The sequence below is a fragment of the Diabrotica undecimpunctata genome, chromosome 8 (genome assembly GCF_040954645.1).
Source record: "Diabrotica undecimpunctata isolate CICGRU chromosome 8, icDiaUnde3, whole genome shotgun sequence".
In the NCBI taxonomy this organism is placed as follows: Eukaryota; Metazoa; Arthropoda; class Insecta; order Coleoptera; family Chrysomelidae; genus Diabrotica; species Diabrotica undecimpunctata.
This window is the reverse complement of record NC_092810.1, coordinates 127,845,034-127,871,723: the sequence shown is the minus strand read 5'-3', so window position 1 is coordinate 127,871,723 and position 26,690 is coordinate 127,845,034. Positions and strand designations below refer to the sequence as shown.

Sequence of the window (26,690 nt, the reverse complement as noted above, 5' to 3'; positions counted from 1 at the left end):
AATGCATCGTGGTATGTGCCCAATTATGTTATACATCGAGACCTTCAGATCCAAAATATTAAAGACACCGTTGTCTCACTCAGTGGCACTTACAAAAATAGACTACTGAACCATCCAAATACGCTTGCCCAAGACCTACTTAAGCGACCGAGGAGAGGAAGACTAAAACGCCGTGATCCCTTAGACCTTTCTATACCTTTACATACATAAACATATACTCTATCATTTTACAGCTACAACTTATACTATATATACCTATAACTTATAATTGTGTGTGTATTTTAACTATTACTATTTTTTTAATATGTTAGTAAATGTCTTTGTAAAGTGTTATTTATCAATATATTTCAAATATTTATATATATTAGAAATTTATCTTAAAGGATTTTTGTCACTGGACAGATCTCCCCTGTGTTAATTACGTGATAAACTTATTGATTGTTTTTATTGTAGAAACAGATTACAATAAATAAAGGATGTAAAAAAAACTTAGTGGGGTTTTCAGGCATAAACATGCGAAAACCACATCTTTCACGAAAAGCAAGCATTATTTCATCGACGTATTCTCCTAATAAATAATAGCAGTTGCAGTTTTCATTAAATATTTCAACAATTCCCCTTCTTGACGATGTTAAGAATAACTCTTCGGAGAATCCAGAGACAAGAAGGAATTTTATTTTTTGCCACGTGTTATGGACAAATTATTTTCTTAAAATGAAAATTTTTTGCGAAAACGTGGTTACTTCCCATTTTTACATCTATCAATGTAGACGCATATTTTTTTAATACCGATTTTTTTTAGTATGAGTTCTTGATGTAAGTTTATTAAAATTCTACTTGAACAACAAGGTCAGATTGTGCCTTGGTAGTGTCAAAATTTATTCGAGATTACTTACAGAACTTGAAAGAATGTTCCCCTGCTGTTTATTATTCTAGCAGAACTAAATATGCATATTCGGTCACAGATAAATACAATTTAAGTAAATATTTAATAAAACATGTCGAACTTGATCTACCGGTAGCATATAAACAATTAAATTAGTAGAGGAAATTATATACATACATATATGATGCGGGGAAAACGGTATAATATCCTTGGAATAATTATGATGGGTAAAATCGAAGATAAGAATATCAGAGAATGGACCGGGATACGTAAAGTAGAACAACTGTTCAGAATAGCTGAAGACACAGAGTCTTGACGTGTTAATCGTCAACGTCAAGAGGAATTGATAGAGAACGTTAAGAAGAAGACACTTTTTCTTTTTATATAGACATGACTCTGTCTGTTTTTCAGTGTGACTCCAGTAAGTTGTCGTTCCATCGTTTTCGTGGTCTTCCTACTGATCATCTGCTATTGGGGAACCGCCTCTTGCCGTCTTTACTACTCTATTTGTTATCATTCGGCTTATATGATCTTTCCATTCCTTCTATTTCTTTTATTCCTATTTCTATTCCTTCTATTTCTTACCCAGTTCTTGATGTTCTCCACCTTACACCTACGTCGTATATCTATACTTCTAGCTCTGTCCCATAGTGTCTTACTACCATCAATTTTTTTAAGTGTTTTCATCTCTGCTGTTTCTAACATTGAAGAAGATACTAAGATTTATTATTGTGATAAAATCCAGAAGAACCAAAGTTAAAATGAATGAACAGGACAAAAATCGAAGTAGCGCAAATATTGGCAATAAAAAATGAACAAAGATATAAAACTTTCATTTTTATATATGGAAACGAGGCTCGAGGAAAACAAAAATGTTGGAAAAAGAAGGATGCTCATATGTAAGTTGTATTACTTACATTTTAAATGTTGCAACTTTTATTTCTCAAGACTACAAAGCACAGAATCAAATTAACAGTGGAATTTGCTAAGAAAAAAATGATAATCATCGGTAAAGATATATTTATTTACATATGGTGTATAAGATAAGAGGCCTTCGAAATGTGGGCTTACCGACGTATATTACGTATATCCTGGACTGAGCACGTGACCAACGAAGAGGTACTACGCCGGATAGGTAAAGAGAGAGAGGTAGGAATAAGTATAAAGAAAAGAAAGTTGGAATACTTGGGTCACGTTATGAGACATAATAAATATAGAGTACTACAACTGATCGTTCAAGGGAAAATAGACAGCAGAAGGGGTCCAGGGAGGAGAAGACACTCGTGGCTCCAAAACTTGCGGCAATGGTTCGGATTATCATCTGCTGAACTATTCAGATCTGCCGTAAACAAAGTCAGAATAGCCATGTTGATTGCCAACGTTCGGAACGGACAAGGCACATGAAGAAGAAGAAGTATAAGATATATATGTACAACGATGTATAGAATACGATAATAATACAAACACACAACATAAACATCACATATCAAGCTAATTTTTGTATATCATCAACTTATCCTCAAGAATTTCCTACAAGCAATGCGAGGAAAATGTTTTCCAATAAACACTTTCTTGGACTAGTCAATCGAGTTTATAGTAATGCTTAGCACTGTCCACATGTCTTGCACCGTTAGGTATACTTTTGTAATACTTATACTCATCAAAATCAAATACATGACATTGATATTGACAGAAATTATGACAACTTTTATTTTCCTTTAGCTGTTAACTAGCCTTATCTGGGATCTGACGATAACCACAAAATTTTAGTGCTTGAAAGCCAAGTCCAAGTTACAGATTGTAAGTCTTATCTTTTTCTTGGATAAAACATGTGAAATTATATCCACAGTGAAACGACGCAAGCTAGAATATCTTGGACATATAATGCGAAACGATCATAGATATAACCTGCTGCAACTTATATTACAGGGAACGGTCTACGGAAAGAGGGGACCAGGAAGAAGAAGAATATCTTGGCTCCAGAACTTACGAAAATGGTTTTCCTTGACCACTTCAGGACTATTTCGAGCTGCGGTCAATAAAGTTAGAATTGCCATGCTAGTACCAACATCCGTAACGGATAGGCACCACAAGAAGAAGATTTTTTCCGTCCACTAACTGCTTTAGTATTAATCGAATTATTCGACATATCTCAATTAGGATTCAGCGAGAATACCTATCACATTCAGAAGAAATTCTCGCTCCGATATTTAGCAACATACCCATATTACATTATATTATGTTGAAATTTCCTCAGATGAACACAAAGATAGTGGCTCTAAAGGAAAATTAACGTACCCAGAAAGATTTACACAGGAAGAATTAACTAGCCGTATTACATATTTATGCCTTTCAACGGAATCTTCGGAAAACTTCTAGACTGTTAGAAGGCAAAGACGATGTAGAAAATAAAAATATTTTTCCGGGAACGAAAATTACGCATTACTCTAGTAAAAAATCTGTGCCATTTTATTTTCAGTAGTAATATCCCTAGGACATTGATAACAGACGAGATAATTTCATGACAATCGAAAGCAACGAGCTTGAGAAAGTTGTCATGAAATTATGAGGCATTCATCAATGTCCGAGGGATATTCGGCGGATAATTTTTCGAAAAAAAAAAATCATAACTCAACATAACGAAACATTTATTTATTAAAAGTACAGTTAGTAAAAGTACAATTATTAAAATTTAAGTTAACATTAGATTAGAACTTGATCGAGATTCAAGTATGGTTTTATAGAATTCTGATTGCCATGACCAGTAATTTTTAGCAATTGTTGTTCTTCTACACAACTTTTTGCCAATTCGCTAACAGCAGTTGATCTATTCGAGTGATTTGTTAAAATCAAAACGTGACATTTTGAAATTTATTTGGATGAAGTTGTCAAACTCGATCGTGTTGTCATAGGGATTGAAAATTGCATTGAATGCAATTATCAGTCTAATGTTGACAGGATTGGGCGAAATTGTTCCACATGACACAAAATGACGAAATTTGAATGGTTGTTAGAACAGTCGAAAAATTATCAAAATAATAACTTTGTATTTTTGTAACGACTTAAAAGGACTGTTGGGTATATCAGAATACTGAGGAGATATTTGCGACAATGGTTTGTGGAGAATCAAGATTCAACCCACGAGTTGTATCGATATTACAAAGAACCCTCTGTGCCAAATTATGCAAAAATACAAAGACTGCGCTGTGTAGGTCACCTTATAAGAGTGGATAATAACAGAACACCTACTAGAATGCTTAGTGGAACTATGGTGGGACGTAGGCCAGTAGGAAGACCAAGGAAGAGGTGGAAAGAAATGGGCGATAGAGATATTGGGGGTAAAAAACTCAAGGAGAGCAGCCGAGGAAAGGGATGCTTGGAGGCGGATGTGGGGGAGGTCAGGCCCCGACTTGGGCTGTAGCTCCATATCAGAGAGAGGGTACATCAGAGTATACATCAAGTGATTAGCGCCTTTGGTTGACAGTTCCAAAAGAAATGGAAACACAATGGAAACAAATATAAAAGAATTCCAATTGGGAGTTGGATGGACGATGGACAAGGATGAAAGAAGCGTATAAAACAAAATATCTAGTTCTAAAAAAATAAGATATATTAAAAATGGGATGATTTCATCTAAACATGGTACAATTTGTTTTTGGGGCAGCAAAATTGGATATACAAAATCCTCTTGTTTTTGTGTCTTTGGGACAACAGAGCGACAGATCGATATTGAAAAAGAGAAAATTGGTCTTACAGAGATGCTCTAGTACAGGGAAAAGCCAATGTCATTCTTCTCCTTCCTCCTCATCAGATTTTCCCTTTTTAGGGATCGCTGTACATTACTCTTCTTCGTCATTGTATCCATTCAGCTCTGTCCAGTGTCTTCTTCATTTAAACCTTTCCCTATTAAGTCCTCTGCTCTGCGACACAGTCTTGCTGTCTAGCAGCGGCGATATAATACTGTTACCCTGTTCCCTGCCTGTCGTAAGAGACGACTTATAGGATGTAAGATATCATGAGGGACCACTCTACTCTCATTCCACATAACATCTGTGAGGAGGACTGCAAGTGTAAGCTCAAAACGTCCAGCCACAAGCTGGACGTGAGCTTGTAGTACATGCCCACTTTGGAAATGAGTGGTAGATGAGTAACTTATTATATTATCTTCGGGACCTTATTCCTACCTGCGATCACCTGCTCGCCCGTCAGAATTAACGGGCAGGTTTTCGTGTAGCATCACAGGTAGTAGCCACACGCTGTACATTTGTCGAAAGACCAGGTGGACCAGGGTCACGCTTGCTGTAGTTATGAGGCGAGAAATGACCAAACCATTGCAATCTTTGTTCTTGAACCTTTTTTGAGATTATAGTCACCCCGATTCTCCCTAATCACGTCATCTGATCTTGTCCCTTGTAGTCTTACTTAACATCCATCATAACATTTTCATTTCCGTAACCTCCATCTTCTTTACTGCCGTACACCAACGTAGGCCTCACCACACTCTTGTATATTTTTCCTTTCAGCTGTTTCCGGATTTTTCTATTACAGAGTACCCCGCTCATTCGCTTCCATTGCTAACACAAAGTTAATTTGTCTAGTTTTTTGGCCTTATAAATTTTTCTTGTCCACCTTTTGGTGGGACATACGAAACCATATGGGTGGAACTTCCAGAGCATCGTTAAAAACTTTCCACAGCATATAGTCGACCATGCAATAACAACTGAACTGAGCTATTCGGAACTCAATGGCCCCCTGAAGATACAAACATGAAAGTATCTAGATTCAGCTAGGTCAGCAAATAACCACTACATTCTGCAATCCTGTCTAACTGTTTGAAGACCACATCAGAAGCCACAAGTATCATTTATGTTTTGTAAAGCTATAGGCAAGATTTGCTTTGTTGATTTTAATTTAATATTAAAATTTCAATTTTTATATTTTTTATGTATAATAAACATGATTAGTTAATTATTTAGTTTATTTGTCCCAGCCAACTTCATTTTTCAGATTTACTTCTAAGATACGACGTTTTCAAACCTGACAGTGAGCTAAAAAAGCCCTAAAAATTGGCTCCCAAAGAAAGTTGTGAGTTTTATTGTTCTACATTTGCTGCCAACTTTCGAAGGTAGTTTGTTACCCATTGGCACCCACCGTTTCTGATGGGACGTTCAACGGTTACGCATTGGCGCCCAACGCCTAAAACCTAGACCTTGAAGGTTACAACCAATAATAGAACAAGACGAAATTTGACGCAAAAGACCTTTTTAGAGCATCGACTTAAAAAAATTTGAGTTATCATGATGATTGCCAACCTTTGAGGCAGCACAGTTTTATTTTATTATTTCACTGGTACATATTAAAATAGAATTAAATAAATATTAGGTGAAACGTTTTATTCGACACCAAATACAGACGATAATGTTTATAATAAGAAAATATTTGAAATATATTTCTTTAAATGACTGACTTACCTAGAAAAGTAATATTCCAATTGCTGTGCAAGCATTTGCTTAAGCTGTGGCAAGGGGTAAGCTGACTGAGAGGCATTTTCTTGGGGAGCTGAGGGAGTTAGAGGACTAGGCCCCTCAGCTCCCTCTGCTACCCCATTAACGGCTACATAGTCTGGATGGGTACCCATGGCAGAGCTTGACTCAGGGGTGGTACTGAACACCACCCCTGAAGGCACTTTGCCAACATCCCCATTCATGTACGCGTATCCTGTAACAAAAATTTACGATTAAAAATTAAATCTAAATACCGATCCAACTATCCCAATATTTCTTAGATGTGTCAACAGAATGATTTTTATTTTATAACATATTACGTAATCAAAAGGAGAAAATAACATGTTCCTTGTATATTTTATTTATTTTTAGGTTAAATTTTCGATTGAGGGCTCTCACATACATTGACCTTGAGTGATAACTATATTTATTTTACTATAGTTATAGTATATTATACTTATACAATGACGAACAAAATGTATCTAAGCCTTGGAGATCAGCAAAGAAAACGGATGATTAGGAATGAATAAGGATTACAATGTAAGCATCACTTACGTTGGATGCTTTGGTAATGTAGAGGCACAAAAAAATGATGTTATATGTGTATTTCTATGTCTTCGAGTTCGGAAAGAAGATTAGTTTCTTTAGTACAATAAGTATATGTAGCCTGGTTTCGTTTAATTTGATTTTATTCGCTTTTTCTTTTTAATTCCTTGTAGTTTTCTGCATATGCTGTTCTTTAAACGACTATGGAAGACTAATATTACAATTTTCACTTCTGAAACTGAAACCCAAGGTGAGAATGTTGGTGCTGAAGACGGCATAATTTCCTATCTAGTGATAAAGATAATAGCAAACGGAGAAGCAAACGAATATGTGCAAAATAGATCAAGTACAGCAAATTCGGCATTTGTGGTTATGAGATGTAAAAAAATTTTTTAAATGTGTGGTAGTCAAATGTAATCTCAACAGAAAAAATTGTGGGAACAGACAGACCAAACGAAGATTCTCCAGGAAACCTCTGAAGGAAAAGATTACAAGGGTAGGAAAATCTTGAATAAAGATGTAGAGGTTTGCCAGAGGATCGATAGGGATGCAGAATATTCAGGTATGCCATGTGCAGAGATAGTTAACGGAACTAGGTAAAAAACGGTTGGCCAGTACCTATATAAAGATAATTTTCTGTATTACTTTCTAATATCTTTTTTACATCACAAACTATAAGAGATTTTTTGAAAATACCTCCATTTTCCACTAGCAAATTTGTTTAATTCGTTAAATAGAGGCGTATTATGTTTTGTCTTTATCGAGCCTCATCAGACAGAGCCAGACCGAAGATAGACTCGGGGAGAGAAAGGCAGGATTCTAATGCAAACTTCCCACTTAACCCAGTGGTGCTGCTACGTAGCACCATCTAGTTTGGCCTGACTTTTTTTTCTGGAAGTCGTCAGTTCTACACCTGTAGTAATACAGCCAATTGGCTTATTGTACATCTTCCATTGGACAGGCTAATAAAAAATTGGAATAGGCAACCAAAATTACTCAACAATTGATATGTTGCAAAACATCACAAATATTTACGTTTCACTTTCGTTGACTATGAAAAGGGGTTAGTTATAGTCAACCTTCTGCGGATCAAACGACCTTAACGACTTCAAAGGAGATTACAGTCTCATACAAACATTTATAAACGAAAAAATGGCAATTGAACTATAAAGAAAACAAATACCATACGAATGGCCAGGAATATGATGGTATTTACTAGACTAGTTAGTACCAGCATAAAAGAAAAGAAAATTTTCACCTTCGATATGAGGCAGATGGAAATGAAACATGAAAGCTCACTCCTGGTTATCAATACCCATCCGTCACATATCTTCGCCACGTTCAAATTTACAGTGAGTAGTATGTTGTTTCACCAATAAATCGAATCAGAAACATTTTTCGACTATAATATAGACTATATGTCAAATTCCGATCTGAAAAAAAAAAATAAAATGTCCAAGCATGGGCAAGTACACTGAGAACAAAACTATACAAGCTACTCTTGCAAATTTGATGTTTTAACATTCAGTTATTGCAAATGATAAATTATAGAAAATAAATGAAAGAAAGAGCGTTTTTTTCTTGTTTATTGCTAGATGTCTTTTTTCTGACTTTTATTAATTTAAATATTGAATTTGGTTTTTTGAAAACATTTAACGTCACAAATAGAATTAGGTATATTTTATGAAAATATGTTTTACATATACTTCTATATCCCAATAGTCAGTTAATATTGGTCAATACAGTTTTTCTAGTATTCCATGATTTGTTCCAATTTTGTGCAGGCCCTCTTGGGGTTTTTCAAGCACTACTCCGATAATATGTCGCAGATCAGCTTTTACCCTGCGACATCTGGAATCGGCAGAATTATGTTATTGTCTTTTTCTACAGGAGGATGGAGAGCATCAGATACTAATTCTTTTTAATCTGCTAAATTCGTTTTTTTAGCTTGCGTTTTCAAACTCTCAAATGCTTTCTTTCTAGCTAACAAAATTTGAGCTTCTCCAATAAGAACTCAACTCCTCGGCAACAGCAACTTTTTGAAGGTCATCTTTATCAGTCAATTTTTCAATCACTCCTGATGGCAAGCTTGATATCGAAAGCCCTACTCGAGGCTCAATCCCAAAAATAGCACTCACTATATGGCGACTGTTTTGTCAGAATGAAAAGCTTTATTTTTCATAAATTGTACGAACGCAAGTCCTTTTGACCACGTTGTTGTGTTATTATTATCTTGCGTTCAGGTTGCTAATATTTTCTTAATGTCTTAGTTAGCTCGCTCGACTGAACCATTACAATGGCTGTGCCTTGGTTTTCCATGAACTAATTTTATCTCAGGCCAGTATGACATTACCTTATTTATACAGGTCAGGATCTGGTTTCATGAATATGCGTAAAATGCCCTGTAACCTCAAGCTATCAGTCTCAATAAGATTGAGAACACTAAAGTGTTATGTCTGGTCTCTATTACTATATGGCTGTGAGACCTGGACATTAAAACAGTATAACGTCAACAAATTAAATTCATTTGAAATGTGGATGTACCGTCGAATGCTAAGAATAAGCTGGACCAGCAGAACTACGAATGAAGAAGTACTGAGAGCAATGAACACACGCCCTCGTTTGGTCAATACTATCAAAATTAGAAAGACGTCATATCTAGGACACATAATGCGCCATAGGGAATTTGAGCAGCTCCAGGTAATATTAGAAGGCAAGATTGAAGGTAAAAGGGGCATAGGACGAAAGAAATAATCTTGGCTACGAAACATCAGAGATTAGAGCCACACAAGAGGAAATTAATTAATTCATCAAGCCCAGAACAGAGAGAAATTTGCCATATTGACCGCCAACCTAAACAGAGAAAGCACTTAGGAGGAGGAGGACGTAAACGTCATGGTATTATCGCCGAAATGGAGACAATGTTAAAATTATGGCGTGATAATGAGGTAAATGTGAAAAATTGTCCTATTGATCAGAATACAGTGTGTTCCCAAGCTAAACTAAATTTTTGAGAGATTGAAAGAGGATGCTGGAGAAATCGCTAAGGATAAACAGTTTAAAGCTAGTAACGATTGGTTCAGCCGATTCAAAAGTCGCTGTAATTGACATAGCATTGCAGAAAGCGAAGAAGCGACAAGTGCTGATAAAGAGCCTGCGTCTTGTTATCCACAGAAATTAAAAGCCATAAAAGATGAATGTGGTTACACCAAACAAACCATATTTAATGTAGATGAGACGCCCGTTTTGGAAGAAGATGCCCAAGAGAACTTTCATCGCACATGATGAGAAAACCTGGACCTTTCCAGGTTTTAAGGCTGCCAAAGATCGATTGAAAGTGATGGTGGGGTCAAATGCAGCTGGTGATTGCAAGTTAAAACCGCTCTTAGTTTATCGCTCAGAAAATCCAAGAGCACTAAAAAATTAATCTAAATCTGGCCTCCCCGTAATTTAGACGTCTAATCGTAAAGCCTGGGTGACGGCTTCCCTTTTTGAAGATTGGTTTGGTCATCATTTCATACCTGAAGTCGAACGTTAATGAAGTGGACGTTATTGTCAATCTAAACAAATTCCATTTAAAGTGATGCATCCTCCTGCAACTTTAACTAGTTTTGACCCACGTGTAAAAGTTGAATTTTTGCCACCTAATACAACCAGTTTACTTCAGCCGATGGATCAGAGAGTCATTAAAACATTCAAGGCTTATTATACTAGACGATCATTTGCACATCTCCATGAAGTTATAAGAAAAAACGACAAGCTCTCTGTTAAAGACTTTTGGAAACAATTCAACATGTTAGATGCAGTGACAATCATTGGCCAATCTTGGAATGAAGTTTCACAAAAAACGTTGAATGACGTCTGGAAAAAACTGTATCTTTTTTTTTTCATCACTGACACTGAAATGGAATTGACGCCAGAGCATGATTAAGTTAATAATGTTATTAAAGAAGTTGTTGATATCGCCCAGCAAATAAATTTAGAATTTGATAGATGACGTTGAAGAACCGTTGAATTCTCACAATCAAGAGCTGTCAATAGATGATCTCATAGAAATGCACGAAGAAGAACCATTGAAGAACTTGAGTGTTTGTATCCAGTTCAATCTGAGGATGAAATGATGATTGGAAACTTGACTGAAGGCCTCAGTTTAATTGAAAAGAGATTAAAATTTTTAGAAAATATAGACCACAACGAAGAGTGCATTTCTTCTACCATACAAACGATAAAAAATTATTAGTCTGCTATGAAGAAATTTTGCGAGTGAAAAAAATCTTTGAGTCGTCAAATTACTTTGTTAGATTTTATAAAGCCTTCTGCGTCAAAATAAATTGAATTGTCAATTTTATATCAATTGTATATCCAAGATTTTAATAAACATTTTTTGTATAAATTGCTATTTTTTCTTATCTTCCGCTCCCAATCAAAATAATTTATATACATACATATACGAAATTATACCCCGACTTATGCGAATTTGACTTACGCGATTATCGCTCGGTCCCACCTATCACGTGAGTTCGGGGTATTACTGTACGTCATGAGCAGCGTATTTTATTTAAAAAATAAATTAAACGAAATTTTTGTTCAACAATTAATTACCCTTAAATAAATTAAAACTACTTGCGGCCGCTTTTTGACTGGCAACCTGTTTTCAATATATTATTCTATTCTTAAATGTATGTAAAAATGAGAGTTTGGTCAACTAAGTTATGAACGTAGTGATTTTGCAGTGGGACCATAGAATAACCGAACACACATAGAAGCGACACAACTGTCCAAAAGCGTGTACCATTTTTGTATACGCATGCCCGATTCTGGTTGTTTAACTGTCAAAAACACGTGCTTATTCTTTAATTCTGGTTGTTACATAATAGTATTGGTTTGACTTTCGAACAGTAAGCCGACGCCGACGTGTCTGTCCGAGCTATAAAAAATAAACTTTGGTCTGCCAAGGGATTGGCCCGAAAATTTGCGCCTACGCTCTTAAACGAAACAAAGAAATTACTAAAATGCACAAACTAAAAATTGTTGGAAACATAATTAGACCGATAATTGGGAAAATCTTAAAATTCCAACAGAACAAGACTTCAAAATTGCAAAAACATGGTTGCAAATAAACAAACTTACATTAAATTATGAAAAAACTAAATAGGTACTCATCTACTTTTTGTTATATACAAAAGTTGTCTGCCAATTTTTAATTCGTTAAATATAAATAAAAAAGATCAAATATATGGATGGAAGTACATAAAATATTTAGGAGTTTTAAATGGAAATTACAAATAAAAAATATTAAAACTTTATTTGTTGCATATCTCAATATTTAGTGACATTTTTGTGACTAAATTTATTAAGATTAGATATTGACAAAAGTTAAATATTTCATTACTTACAATATACTTAGAATATACTAATACTCTTAACGAATTAAAAATTGGCAGACAACTTTTGTATATAGCAAAAAGTAGATGAGTACCTATTTAGTTTTTTCATAATTTAATGTACTTAAGTTTGTTTATTTGCAATCATGTTTTTGCAATTTTGAAGTCTTGTTCTGTTGTAATAATTTTAAGATTTTTAGTAATTTCTTTGTTTCGCTTAAGAGCGTAGGCGCAAAATTTCGGGCCAATGCTTTTTAAATACAATCATTTTTTTCGAATCCTGAGAAAACTAACAAATATTTTTGAAAAATTTAAACACAGAATGAAAGATTACATTATTACCGAGGGCCGAAAGTCCCTTAGAATAAACAAAAAGTTTTTTTGAATGAGATATTTGAAATTAAAAATCACACTAAATTTTCTCTTGTTTTTTCACCCCTGTAACTTATTAAAATAAACATTATAGAAGTTTTCAGGAACTTTCAGCCCTCAGTAATAATGTAGTCTTTCATTCTGTGTTTAAATTTTTCAAAAATACTTATTAGTTTTTTCAGGATTCGAAAAAAATGAATGCATTTAAAAAACATTGGCCCGAAATTTTGCGCCTACGCTCTTAAGAATTTATATTGTGTGATATGCCCACTGACTATTAATTTTCTGGTTGTTAGCTGTCATTGGCGGCTTGGCCACGTAACTTCAAAGGACTGTCGCTTCTCTGTGTTCGGTTGTTCTCTGGTGGGACCTTAGACTATTACAAACTGTGGTCGATCTAGCTCCACAGAGATAGAGATTCAGCACACTTTAGTAACTCATTAATTGCCATAATGTAAAGTAGTTAGATTACATGTCATTATATAAAAAAAAAACAAACTTAATAACATTTATAAATTACTGCGAAAATGTTTTGTGCAATTATCTCTACGTATTTTAATTTAAAAATTCGCATAGTAAAGAACTTTTTAAAATCTACAACTTTTATTTGCACCATTTTCTCTAAAATGTAGATATAAGGAACGTTTTAGACAAAAAATGATATTTTCACTTTTCATGATTGTTAAAAAAAAAACAAAGCAAAATCAGGTACGTCTTCAAGGATTTATGATCAGCTACTCTCATATATACCTTTTAAAACCTCCAAAAACCTGTATAAGATTTTTATGTGAAATAGATGATTTTTTCACAGATAGACTGCAAAAATTATGCTACTGAGGATCGTTATGCATAGAATAAGTGTGTGCACTGTAAACGATACAAGCAGACAGAGATTTAACGGGAAAGTACGAAACTATCAAATCCAATGACTCAACAATCAAGCACGAACTACGTACATTGTACATTACACATAAACTAACTGATTCAGCCGGATGTTTGTTCACAAAGAATTTATAAATTTATAAATAAAAGCCATAACAAAAATATTTGTTCCAGTATCCATCGCGTCGGTTCATAATCTAAACTATTCTTAGTTTTTTTCTAAGAATTTTTTACCAGCGCCGTTTCATATCGCGAATAGAGGGCACTACTGTATCTGCACTAACGAATGTTTCGTCTTTACTTTTCATGGACATTAAAAGCTTTTGATCCCGGACGATTCGTCTTGATACTCGTCTGATTCTTCTTAAGACACAGTATCAATTTGGTTTTATCATAAACTGTTTGATTTCACGATTTTTTTATTAGTATATATTCTTGTTGTATTGCCCTATCCAACTCAGTGGCGCACCGAGGGGGGGGTTTTGGGGGTTAAAACCCCCCCAGGACCCTATTCCGACACTGTTACTTACACATTTTAAGGACTCAAAATGGAGGTAACATCATAAAAAAAAATTTGGTGACCAACCAAAACCCCCCCAGAGGCAAATTCTAGGTGCGCTACTGGTCCAACTAGTCTAAAATGCTTTACAGATGTCAGGCCAAACCACTTGCATAGGCTTTGGATCCATGAAATTCTTCTCTCTGGACCTCTTCTGCGATCCACCTTGCGTTGTAGGATAACTTACTAGAGGCGATATTTGTGATGTCTCATCGGATGACCAAGGTATTCAGCTTCCTCTTCTTCACTGCAAACGTAATATATTGCATGTTGTATGCCGCTTTGTCGCAACACTAGTCACAGTAATGTGATCTGATCAGAATATTCGAAGGATTCGTCGATATAACCACGTTTCAAACGCTGATAGCTCGTCCATTAGTTGTTTTGTCTCATGCTACATACAGTAAAACTGGAAATGTGTAGTATTTTAACAATCTCGTTTTTACTGGAAGTGAAAAGACCCTGTTAGTACATTTGTGCTCCATCTGACTTCGGAGAACACGTGAATTCGCCTCCACAATTCGGGACTTGATCTCTGTTGTCAGATAAGCTTTTTGCAAAAATCGAGGGCGACCACCAACACGAAGGACTGATTCACTCAAGAAGTTATTTTAAACACGAACATAATAAATTGAGCGGGCGTAAAAAACATTCATAATCACTACGTAGCTGTTAAGATATATCTCTGTATCGATTGGAAGGAAGAAACTGATTCGAATATAAATTTGCAGTTATTGTGATGTTTTTTGACTCTGGTCGTGCGGATTTAAGAAGTCTTAAGTTTTAGTAGATCTTCTTTGCGTGTTAATGAGTTGTAGGGGGTGACAAAGTAAGGGATCTTATGATACTGGATCTGCTGACGTAGACATTTTTAAATTGAAACTTGTTTTAAGTACTTAATTATTTGATATATCAGTTAATATTGTTAAAAATCGATCTATATCTAAGACAGTATTTCATTCATATAAGCAACTAAACATAAGTTACTTGGCATACTAGATTCAAATTGTAATCAAACGAAGAGAATATACACTTTTTATAAATAATAAATATAGAAACTTATTACCTATTTGAAAATATAGAAATAATTATGATTTAGATGAAATACCAACTGATTACACCGCGGCAAATGTATTATTGCGTGGAGGTTACCATTATGCTTGTGTAATGTTAAATTATCCATTAAACCGAAAAGTATTTTTAGTTTAATGAACAATCACACCAAACAACACAACTATTGCAGATTTTAACACACAAAAACAATATCTCGATATATCGCAGCAATATTATTGAGGAATTTTTTTAAATGGAGAAATAGGAATAGAAAGAAATGGCAAGAGAAAAAAAAACGTTGAGTAAAAGTTAAATATTACCATAAACAATATTTGCTATATATAGAAAACATTAGGCAACTAACTGAGAATACATCATCACATCTACTTGAAAACAAAATTGATTACTGACTTGTTATCACTGTTACAATTAGAAGTGAATTTTCAAAATATTTTACTTTCTAGCTTCTCTTACTGAACAACAAACTGACATTTATTGAAGTGAAGTTTTTAAACCGGTGTTGAATAACTTTTTCTCTATAGTAAAATGCTGAGGCGAGCGTCACGAAATAGTTGGAAGAGTCTATTTACGCGTCGAGGAGAGTCCGTTATAAAGTAAACTTTTTCAATTTCCAGAGAACGTGTGCCTGACAGTCCTGGTGCCTTGTCAACTACAAATGTTCATTTATGATATCCCCAGAATTAATCAACTGGATCAGCGGTTCTCAAGAGGCGATTTAGATCGATTTTATTCACAGTTCAGGACTCGACACCATAAAGCAAGACCGAGAACACGTAGCAGCGAAGTAGACGGATCCTCAATGCCAATTTTAGGTCTCTGTTACATAACACCTTGGACATCCTTCTAAAAGCCGCTCTAGCCTGCTCTATCCTACATTTAATTTCGCCGTGACTTTCTGCGTTACAATTTAATTGCTGTCCAAGGTAAACGATTTTATCAACTTGCTCAAGTTTGGTATTATTTACATATATAGACGGTTTTATTATGCTGTTGTTTACTTATTACGAGTATTTTGGTTTTCCGTATGTTCAGATCCAGATCTGCCTCCCTACAACTCTCAACGACACTATCAAGTAGTGTTTGCAGATCTTCTTGACTAGAAGCTAGGACTACTGTATCTTCCGCATATCGCAAATTATTGATGACTTCACCGTTCACAAGTATTCCTTCTTGTTTTTCAGAAAGTGCTTTTCTGAATAAACGTTGAAAAGCAGGGGTGACAAGAGGCAACCCTGCCGTACTCCTCTTTTAATATTAAGAGCCTGTGATTTCATACCATCTACTAAAACTGATGTTGTTTGATTCCAATATAAATTTGCAATTATTCGAACATCTCCGCCGTCCAAGCCAACGACTTTTAGAGCTTCGATCAATATAGAGTGCGTAACACGATCAAATTCCTTTTGGAAGTCAATAAAACAACAGTATATGTCTACAGATATATCTCGACATCTTTGAGCAAGTACGTTCATTCCAAACAGTGCCTCTCTCGTTCCAAACCCGTCACGGAAACCAAACTGTGTGTCATCCAGGTATTCCTCGCATTTATTGTAGATACGACCATGTATTACCTTCAGAAAAATTTTCAATAAGTGGTTTAAGAAACTGATGGTTCTATAGTCAGTATAGGTTTTTGCTGTTGTCTTTTTAGGTAGAGCTATAAACAGTGAATTAGACCAACCATTAGGTAGTTGTCCATAAATGGTATTCAAAAACGAAGTTAGAAGCCTCTAAAACATTGCTATCATTTATAAGCTGGTATATTTCAGTCGGAATTTCATCAGGACCAGTCGCTCTGCCATCTTTTGATGATTGTATGGCTTTTATAACCTCAGAGCGTGTTATTAGGGGTCCGTAGCAGTTAGTAATATCGGGAGGTGAACTACTCCTATTGTCTTCGAATAGGTTCGTGACGTAATTTCCCCCATTCTTTAAGTTTGTCCTCTACTTCAAATATTACTTTACCATGTTCATCCTGTAGCAATACAGTTTGTTTCTTATTGAAGATACGCTTCTTTCACTTTTTTATACATATTAAACGTGTCGTATCTGTTTTCAAGTTCTTCAATATCATATGACACTGTTTGGCAGATGTTGACTCTTTGCTTCTCATATTTTACGTCGAATTTCTTTTTGTATGCTGTTATAAAGTTTTTCGTTGTTTTTCGCTAGTCGCCGTTGTTCCATCAAATCCAATATGTCATCTGTCATCCAAGCCCGCTTTTTTCAAGCATCACACCAGTCAACTATTTCCGCTGGTAATGCGAATTTCAACGGAGACGCTCCAGTCTCAGCGACGAATCCAGGCCAGATCCACCCAAAACAGCAGTCAGACAGCAAACATTGATGCGGTTCGTCAGCTAATTAAGAATGACCGACGTGTAACATACCGGGAGGCATCTTTGAGCATTTCAAAGACCTCGATCCAATCCATCCTACATGAAGAACTGGGTGTTACGAAGTTGGTTTCCCGTTAGATCCCTCATTTACTCACAGAAGAGCAAAAAGCGGTTCGCGTGAATTGATGTTAAAAAACATTGGAACGGTTCAACAAAGGAATCTCAAAAAACGTTTATAGTATTGTTAGTGGCGACGAATCTTGGATTTACTCCTACGAACCGGAAAATAAAAGGCCAATCCGCTGTGTGGATGTTTCACGATGAGGAAAAGCCAACAAAAGTGATCCGTTCTCGAAGTGTGTCAAAGAAATTAGTCGCAACTTTTGTGTCAAAATCTGGTCATGTGGCAAAAATTGCTTTAGAAGACCAAAGAACGGTTACTTCTGATTGGTATATAGGGGAGACCGGGGCTAGTAGACTAAAGTGGTTAGTTGACTAATTGCCTCTAGTTCATCTAATGTGTAACAGATGTCGAATGTAGACACAATATCTGAACTACAAACTTTTGCGGCTCCATTTTACAATATCGCTCTTATGGTCGATTGTATTTTGTGTCGGTAAGAACGAGAAATCTAGAATCATCCTTGGAAAGTCATTACTTTGGTTCTCAAAATTTTTGTATTATTATCTATAAAATCGTTCGTCATAAATTTCACTGAATATTTTTGAGAAGTTACATACATTGACTATGATTTGACGTGATTTATTCGTGTTTAAGTTAAGGCATGTCTATCAAACGACACTCGGAATGACAGGTGGACGCATGGGGCTTGTCGACTAAGCCGTGTTGGGGTCTATTGACTTAGTCGACAAACCCCATCATGTATTCAAATTTCAAAATTTGTGAACTAAGTTGGCATTTTACAATGGATTAATAAGTTGATAGTGATATCGTGGCATTTATCGTTAGCAACTGTTATATTGCATTTATTTCTCCAAATATAAATCTATCTGAAGCGGTAATCGTCTTTATTTGCAAGCATTGAATATTTGGAACGTTGACGAGACAGGTATCACAACTGTTTAGAAGCCGGATAGAATAGTGGCACGACGTGACTTCAAGCAAATAGGAAAACTCACGTCCGCATAAAGAGGAACTCTTGTGACCCTTACTGTTGCAGTTTCGGCAAGTGGTAATACTGTTCCTCCGTTCTTCATTTTTCCTATACTTTTGCTGCCCGATAACCTTAAATTTCACCTTTCTGTCTAGGTGTTAGATATTTGTAAGGAAAACGGAGTAACAGATTTTTTTTCCTACACACTGCTCGCATAAATTGCAGCCTCTAGATAGGAGTGTTTACGGACCCCTAAAAAAATACTACAATTCAGCTATGGATAACTGGATCGTGAACAAGACAGGTAAGGCATTTTCCATATGACATTCCTGGCATTGTAAAATTGAGTCTGCTTCCAGCTGCCAAGCCAACCAATATAATGGATGGGTTCAAAATTCGAGAAAATCACGGAAGAAGAGACAAACTGCTATTTTAGCCGATACTTCGATAAAAGGCGCTCTCACGGAAGAAAGCAGAATGCGGAAGAAAGCAGAATGCGAAAGAAAAGAAAGGTTTACATAAAAGAAAAACATGCAACTAAAAGAAAAACATCAAAAACACGAAAATTAGAGACGGTAGATAATTTCTTTTCCGGGAAGAAAGCCCATCTACGTCTGCAGCTCTAGATCCTCAGAATATGAGGATAAAACTGAGTGCTTAGTATGTGAATAACCTTATCGAAATAGCACTAGAGATGGTGAGAGGTTGTTGGGAATTGCATGAGCATTCAAAGCCTCTTGCAAGTTTTGGATGTTCATCACGATCCTTGCATCAGAAATCATACAGTGATTTCATGCATGTGTCTCATGTCATTTCTAAAAATGATTCATAGTTCATGAGTTTATTTTCAGTTTCGTGTTATGTTCTTCAGAAAAGTAAGATTCAAAAGTCGCTCGGTGATCATTCGAGATATTTCACCAATTCAACAAATTCATTTTGAAATATTTCTTTATCACTAGACTAAGGACTCTGTTATACGAGCGCCAATTAGAGTAAATTATACGAACGGTAATGTCGTTCGTATAATTTACTCCATGATAGTGCCATTGTTCGGTTGAGCTGACGCTAATGCGGTGCTGCTAACGTGACAACTTTAGCGCTGGTATAAGTGGTTTTGAACAAAAGCATAGACATATCAATACATCTCAACTGTACAATGAACTCCACATCTAGCACTTGGAATAAAGCTAAAGAAATCAAAACAGCATTTGACGAAATAAAAACCTCGTAATAATCAGATCTTACAAAATAGCACTTTGTCGAAGAGAAAAAAGCTAAATAAGTGCTATCCAAAATGCTAACCGAAAAATAATACCTCTATTGTTACTTCACAGTGATTCCAAGATATTAAAAATGTTATCAAATAAAACTGAGTGTCTAAACAGGAAAAGTTATCACTATCTTTATCAAATATAGTAGATAGCATAAATACTAACATTTTAAATAAAAAAAGCATCTTGATAACCAAGACAGATGTAATTTATGATCAATCAGATCATTATTCTCCATTATATTAACAGTACTTAAAACGTTTCTATGAAATAAACCTGAACAACTCGAGAGTTAAAAAAACATCACAAGGAAAAATGCAAAATAAAACATGTAATATTACCAACAACAAACAGTTTACGATGCATGATTTGTAAAGGGAAGGCAAACAAGAGAACAAATTGTAAATCTATAATTAATCGAAAAGGCAAAAGAATACAACATGCCAATGTATATCTTGTTTCGTAGTTTCGATAACGTCCAGTGGCATCTATCCTGGTCAGTTAGTATTAACATCCTGGTCAAACTAATTAAAAATTTATATAAGCACAAAGAAGCAATCTCAATAGCACAAGCAAAAAGTTAAAGATTTCAGTCAAGAGCTTTGGTATACGTACAAGGTTTTGGTATAAAAAGACGAGACATGGCATATAGCCTAACAGTGGAAAAATATATATTGAACGAACTGTGCTAGGAGGGCTGAAGTTACGAAAAACAGGCAGGAATGCAGGAATCAGCTGAGAGTCATATCGCTTATAAAGGAAGAAGAAGAAGAAGAAGGTTTGCAACAGTACTGTAGTTTTAAGCTCCATGTTGGAACAGCGTTTGGACGCAGAACTGACCAAAAATGTCAATCCCAAGGAGGAGCGATTCTTCAACAGGACTCTACTCCCTGTCACAAGTCAAAGAGAATGATGGAATTTTTCAAAAATCAGAAGATTCTTGTTTTAGATTGGCCCGGTAATTCGCCAAACCGCAACCCCATTTCAAATTTATGGACCATTTGCAAAGCTAGACTGCGCAAAAACGACTGTACTACAAAAATAAAAATGATAGAAGCGGTCATTCATGTTTGGTTTCGAGATAAAAGGATATCTGGGAACTGTTAGAAGCTCGTAGAACCTATTCCATTAATTCGCACAGTACTGTATGTAGATAATGAAGGTGTTTCATAAGGACTTAAACTGCAGACTTTGTGACTCAACCATATTTTGCGTGACTGCGAAGCAATAGATCGTAAGCGGAAAGCACTTTTTGGAGACTATGAAGTAAATTCAAAAACATTAACTAGACATGTACCAGCTGATACATGGTTTCCAGAATTCTAAGACAGAAAACAATAAAAACTTCTGGCAAAGAATGGCAAAGCAGTTGATATTGCGATACGTACGGCTTCCTTAGCGAAGAAGAAGGAGAAAATTAAACAATAGGTAACTTTAGAAATTTTTAAAATTAAGTAAATAAAAAAGAAAGAGTCCAAAGAGCAGTGTCCACTGTCATCCAGGGAGCAGTGTCCATTACCATATAAAAACGATAAAAAAAGAATGCTAGAGTTGAGGTGAAATCAATAAGTGAATAATAGCACTGGAAGAAAAATGACAGAAATTGTTAAAATGGGTATATTGTACCTAATAATGATCACGCAAATATAGTTGAAGATTAAGTTTATAAAAAATTTACACGAGCTGTAAAAAATATAATTGACAGGTAAGAAATACTCATCCTAGAAGACCTAGACATGAATTAAAAAATCTACAAAATACGGAAAAAATATAAAAAACGATAGTTGTAAAAAATTAATAGATTTATGGACAAGTTTGTCCTTAAAAATAATTAATGGTTTTTTGCCACACAACACTGTTAAAATATTCGTGGTAGGTACTAGTCACATAAAAGTGCGAAAACAATGATTGACTAACTGATAAGACGTAAGCGTATATAGAAGACCTCAGTGGAATCAGACTATTTTATGGTAGAAGCTAACATATTCATTCCGTATAAAAAACAGCAACAAAAAGTTGACCAAGATCAAATAGAAGAAAAACTGAGAGCACCCAAATACAATTTACAAAGTCTGAGACAAGAATCAGTACAATTTCTTTATAAATAAATGGTAGTTGATTGCGAAAATAAACATAAAAGACAGAAACAGGAATTCAAAACATAACAAAGCTCGTATTCATATGATTAGTCAGTGTAGTTGGTGATACAGTGGACGAGTACAATTTCTTGATAAATAAATAGTAGTTGATTGCGAAAATAAACATAAAAGACAGAAACAGGAATTCAAAACATAACATCGTATTCATATGATTAGTCAGTGTAGTTGGTGATACAGTGGACGAGTACAATTTCTTTATAAATAAATAGTAGTTGATTGCGGAAATAAACATAAAAGACAGAAACGGGAATTCAAAACATAACAAAGCTCCTATTCATATGATTAGTCGGTGTAGTTGGTGATACAGTGGACGAGCAGTTTGTTGAGGAAAATTATTTCACTGTCTGTTGTGAATTAATCTTTTGTTACTTCAAAATAAGTAAATATTAACGACAGAAAAAAGTTTACATTATGGCGAGAAAATTAGTTACAGGTGCTAATATTATTTGTCTTTTATATATATTGGAAATTTGGAAATACGACACCCTGTATACTTTTGCAGATTTTAAAAGAACTTCTTATTCCTATTCATACATACCAGTTTGGTGGAAAAAATGTGTTATCATAAATCACTTTAGAGTATAGTTCAGTCGTCAGAGATTTGACCTCTAAAAATCATAAGAACCAGCTGAATTTTGCTGAGAATGTTAATGTTAAGACCCCAAAAAAGATGCAAGAAAGTTTGCCACTTTTAGTCCAAGACTTCCCCCTAAAATCCCACCCCTCGTAGGAGGGGAAAACGAAAAAAATCGATTTACCAAGAATCTGCACGCTGCGCCGTAGAAAAAAATGTTTCAATTAAAAAATTGATAATTTTGACCCAAAAATTTATTAACACTATTTGTGTAGAATGAATCGTTCTTTCAGAAAGAACGCTTAAAGCAACCGATGATTTTCAATGTCAGGTATGCGCGCAAAATCAATTTTAAATAAAATTTGTATTAACTCTACGCTAAAAATTCAATATCTTTTGATCAAATTGTCCTATCGACAAAAATCAAAATGAGTTTTAAAGGTGAAAAGTGCAGCTTTCTCATAAAATTTTTGTATTCAGTGTGTCAATTTTAAAACTTACAATGGAGGCTATATCTCACTAACAAAAGCTGATATCGAAAAATGCTTGAACCAGTTTCTAGGATAGTAAGGGGGAACTAAAATGACATGAAAGAGAACTCACCCCCATCAACTCTACTCACCACAACCAAAAAAGTTTAATTTCCAAACCCCTACTTGTGATACATCATTGAAAAGACTATAAAAATGCTATCAAATGGTATAAATAATAATTATACAGTGTGAAGCAATAATTGTGAAACTTTGGCTTAAATGGAGAATTTAATGAGGTTTTTGTTGATTCTGTTGATGACCCTGTATAATTATTATTGTTTAATAATTATAAAGGGTATAATTATTAAACAATAATTAATACAGAATATACCAGGAACCTGAAATCGTGAAACATATTAAGATAGGACGTCTGAGGTGAATAGGGCATGTAATGCGGATGGAACAATGACCCAGCTAGAAAAACGCTCCTTGATAGACCCACTGGTCAGAGAAGAAGACCTAGAACAAGGTTCCTTGTTAACATCGATGAAGACATGAGAAATATGGGAATACGTGCTTGACGGAGAAAGGCGATGGACAGGGACGACTGGAGAGAAATTATTGAGGAGGACCCACGTAGAGTGGTAAAGCCAGAATGATAATGATTATACAGAGTGTTAATATTAGCCGGCTGATGTAAAATTACTTTTGTATTTGTAATGCTATCTCCCGGACTATTATTTTTAATAAGTGCCCGTCGGATTTTTTTTAATAAAAACTTAATTTGCCGTTTTTGCAAAACAAGTTGAAAACATCTGTTTTTTGGGTTCTGTCAGATTCAATAATTTTTGGTTTATTTGAGAATTTTAAATGTCATTCGTTTTCATCATTTGTAAGATCGCTACACGACTCACCACACGTACATGATCGAAATAATTATGATGCTATGCTATCTCTTCACTCGAAAGTTGCGATAATGCCGATTCGGCATATCAGCATTCACAGATTTTTAAACTGGGAGTGTGCTGTATCGGCATTGTATTGCTGTTAGTCAAGCATTAATCCTTCATTACTAAGTTATACTTATAGTAAAACATTTTAGTAATATTTACATTAATATTTGAAACTCGATACGAGTGCCGCGAAAAAGAGTAAAACATATTTTATTACTGCGTGGGAAGAAGAATTCCTGTTTACTATGGTGAAAGATAAGTGTGTTTGTCTTGTTTGTCGGTTTTCCGTTGCTCTGCCCAAACGCGGAAATTTAGAACGGTTTTATAAACTGAATAAAAACTATGAAAATGAATTTCCGCAAAACTTGAAAAGTAGTTTGAAAACAGAACAATCAATGTTTACTAGGCCTGTTAAACAATCGGTAGTTGCAACAATTGTGTCGTTCAAAATTTCTCATATATTGGCACAAAATAAAAAACCATTTGAAGATGGAGAGGTAGTGAAGGAAGCATTCATTGAGGCTGCAAATGTATTATTTGAGGACTTCAAAAATAAAACAGATATTATGTCTGCCATCAAAGAAGTCCAGTTATCACATCCAACTGTTACTAGACGTATCGAAATCATGGGCAAAGATTTGGAAAGCCAAGTTAAAAGTGATATTATGAAGTGTATGTACTTTTCTTTGCAATTTGACGAGTCAACCGATATGACTGATACCGCCCAGTTGTGTATTTTTATTCGGATGGTATTTTCTGTATGTTGGCTAAAGAAGAATTGTTAATAATGCTACTTCTGAAAGAAAAAACTCGCGGAGAAGATATATACAACGTTTTTATAAATTTTGTGAAATAATACGAGCTACCGATTTACAAACTCGTATGTATTACAACAGATGGTGCACCATCCATGACTGGCGTTAACAATGGATTTGTTGCAATATGTCGAGCTAACGATGACTTTCCATCGTTTTTGTCATTTCATTGCATCATTCACCAGCAAGTTTTGTGTTCCAAAATTTTAAATATGAATGACATCATGAAGATGACAACAAAAATTGTGAATTCAATCAAAACGCGAAGCTTGCAACGACGTCTTTTTAAAGCGCAATTGCAAGCTAGCGACTCTGCCTGTAGAACGAACTGATTTACTTCTGCATACAGATGTGAGCTCTGCAGCTCACAGCATACTTTGGATCAACATACTTGTGTGAGTCTGCATTTTCCCAAATGGAGATAGTGAAGTCAAAATATCGTAATCGGCTAACTGACGAACATCTCTCTTCATGCTTGCGTATGGCCCTCGTACGTACCATCATATGAAATACTTGTGGATGATATGCAGTGCCATGCATCAACATCCAAATAAAGTTAATATGAAAAACATGACTTTACTTACAACTCTCTGTCAACCCTCTTAAACCAGGAGGAGTAAACTAAAGAGACAGATTCACACCCAAGAAAGTCACTAGAAGAATTACCAAATACATCTTCTTTTTTGGTTGATCATATCGGCCTTCGACGGTAATCCAAAAATATTATATTATACTAATACGTCGCTAAAGAGTTCTAAAAACAACTGTTTTTTTTTATATAAAAGCAGACTAAAAATCTAAAAATTAAAAGAATAACGCAGAAAACACAAAAAATCGCCGATATAACTTAATTAACCTATGAAATGCCATTAGTGTCAAAATTTCGTAACAGTGGAGTAAACCTGCCTGAGGTTGGACCGATTATAAACATTGCGGCGCGGTAAATTTGAATTACTCCTCCTGGTTTAAAAACAAGGTATAGCAGTCGATCTCCGGACGCTTGCTGTTTATGTGGTAGATCTCATGCAGTATAAGTCTGAGCACCACTGGTTTACAGTATACCTGAACGCGTTGAGATCATTTTCATATTTGTCTCCCAGAACCAGTGTTATTTACGAACAGATCAAATATTTCATGAAGACATCCGGACAAAAATTTAAGTCACGTGTACGTCCGCAATTTAGTTGAAAAGTTTAGAGAAACGGGATCAGCGCAAAATAAAAAAAGGGAAGCCCCAAGATTACTGAATGAAGCATCCCAAATTGAGGTCCTTGGAAATTTTGCAATAGAGCCTACTGCATCAACACGTCAAGTATCTGCAATGACAGGACTTTCACATGAGTCGGTTAGAAAAGTGTTGAAATTACGTAAGTTTTACCTGTACAAAACAAAAATTCTTCAAGAACTAGGCGATGATGATCCAGACCGACGAATTGAGTTTTGTGAACTCATGACTGAAAGAATTCGCGTTGAACCCAGAATGTTAAAAAATATTTGTTTCATTGATGAATGTACTTTTATGCTGAATGGTAATATAAGTAAACAAAACTGTCGGTACTGGAGTGATGCGGATCCGCATCGATTCAGAGAAGGAAAACCCAAATTTTAGGTTATAGGTATTAAAGATTGCATCTAATAATGAAAATTCCATAGTAAGCGGTCAATGGAAGGGATAAATGGAGGGTTCAGAATAGAAATGAACCAAGTTCACTTTTTGTCATTACGAGTTAACAACGCTATAACATGCACCAATTGGGTAACTTTTCAGTGTAATAATGAACCAA

At 35.1% G+C, this 26,690-nt stretch overlaps 1 protein-coding gene across 5 annotated transcripts in view; it reads right to left on the bottom strand.

Moving 5' to 3' along the window:
• Larp4B (La-related protein 4B) overlaps nt 1-26,690 on the bottom strand; it is a 129,227-nt gene that overhangs the window by 88,566 nt on the left and 13,971 nt on the right. For all 5 annotated transcript variants that reach the window (XM_072541001.1, XM_072540997.1, XM_072540999.1 and 2 more), the window contains one exon: nt 6,358-6,604. In XM_072541001.1, coding sequence (XP_072397102.1) covers nt 6,358-6,593 — 236 coding nt within the window. In that variant the 5' untranslated portion in view covers nt 6,594-6,604. The remainder of the gene's footprint in view (nt 1-6,357; nt 6,605-26,690) is intronic.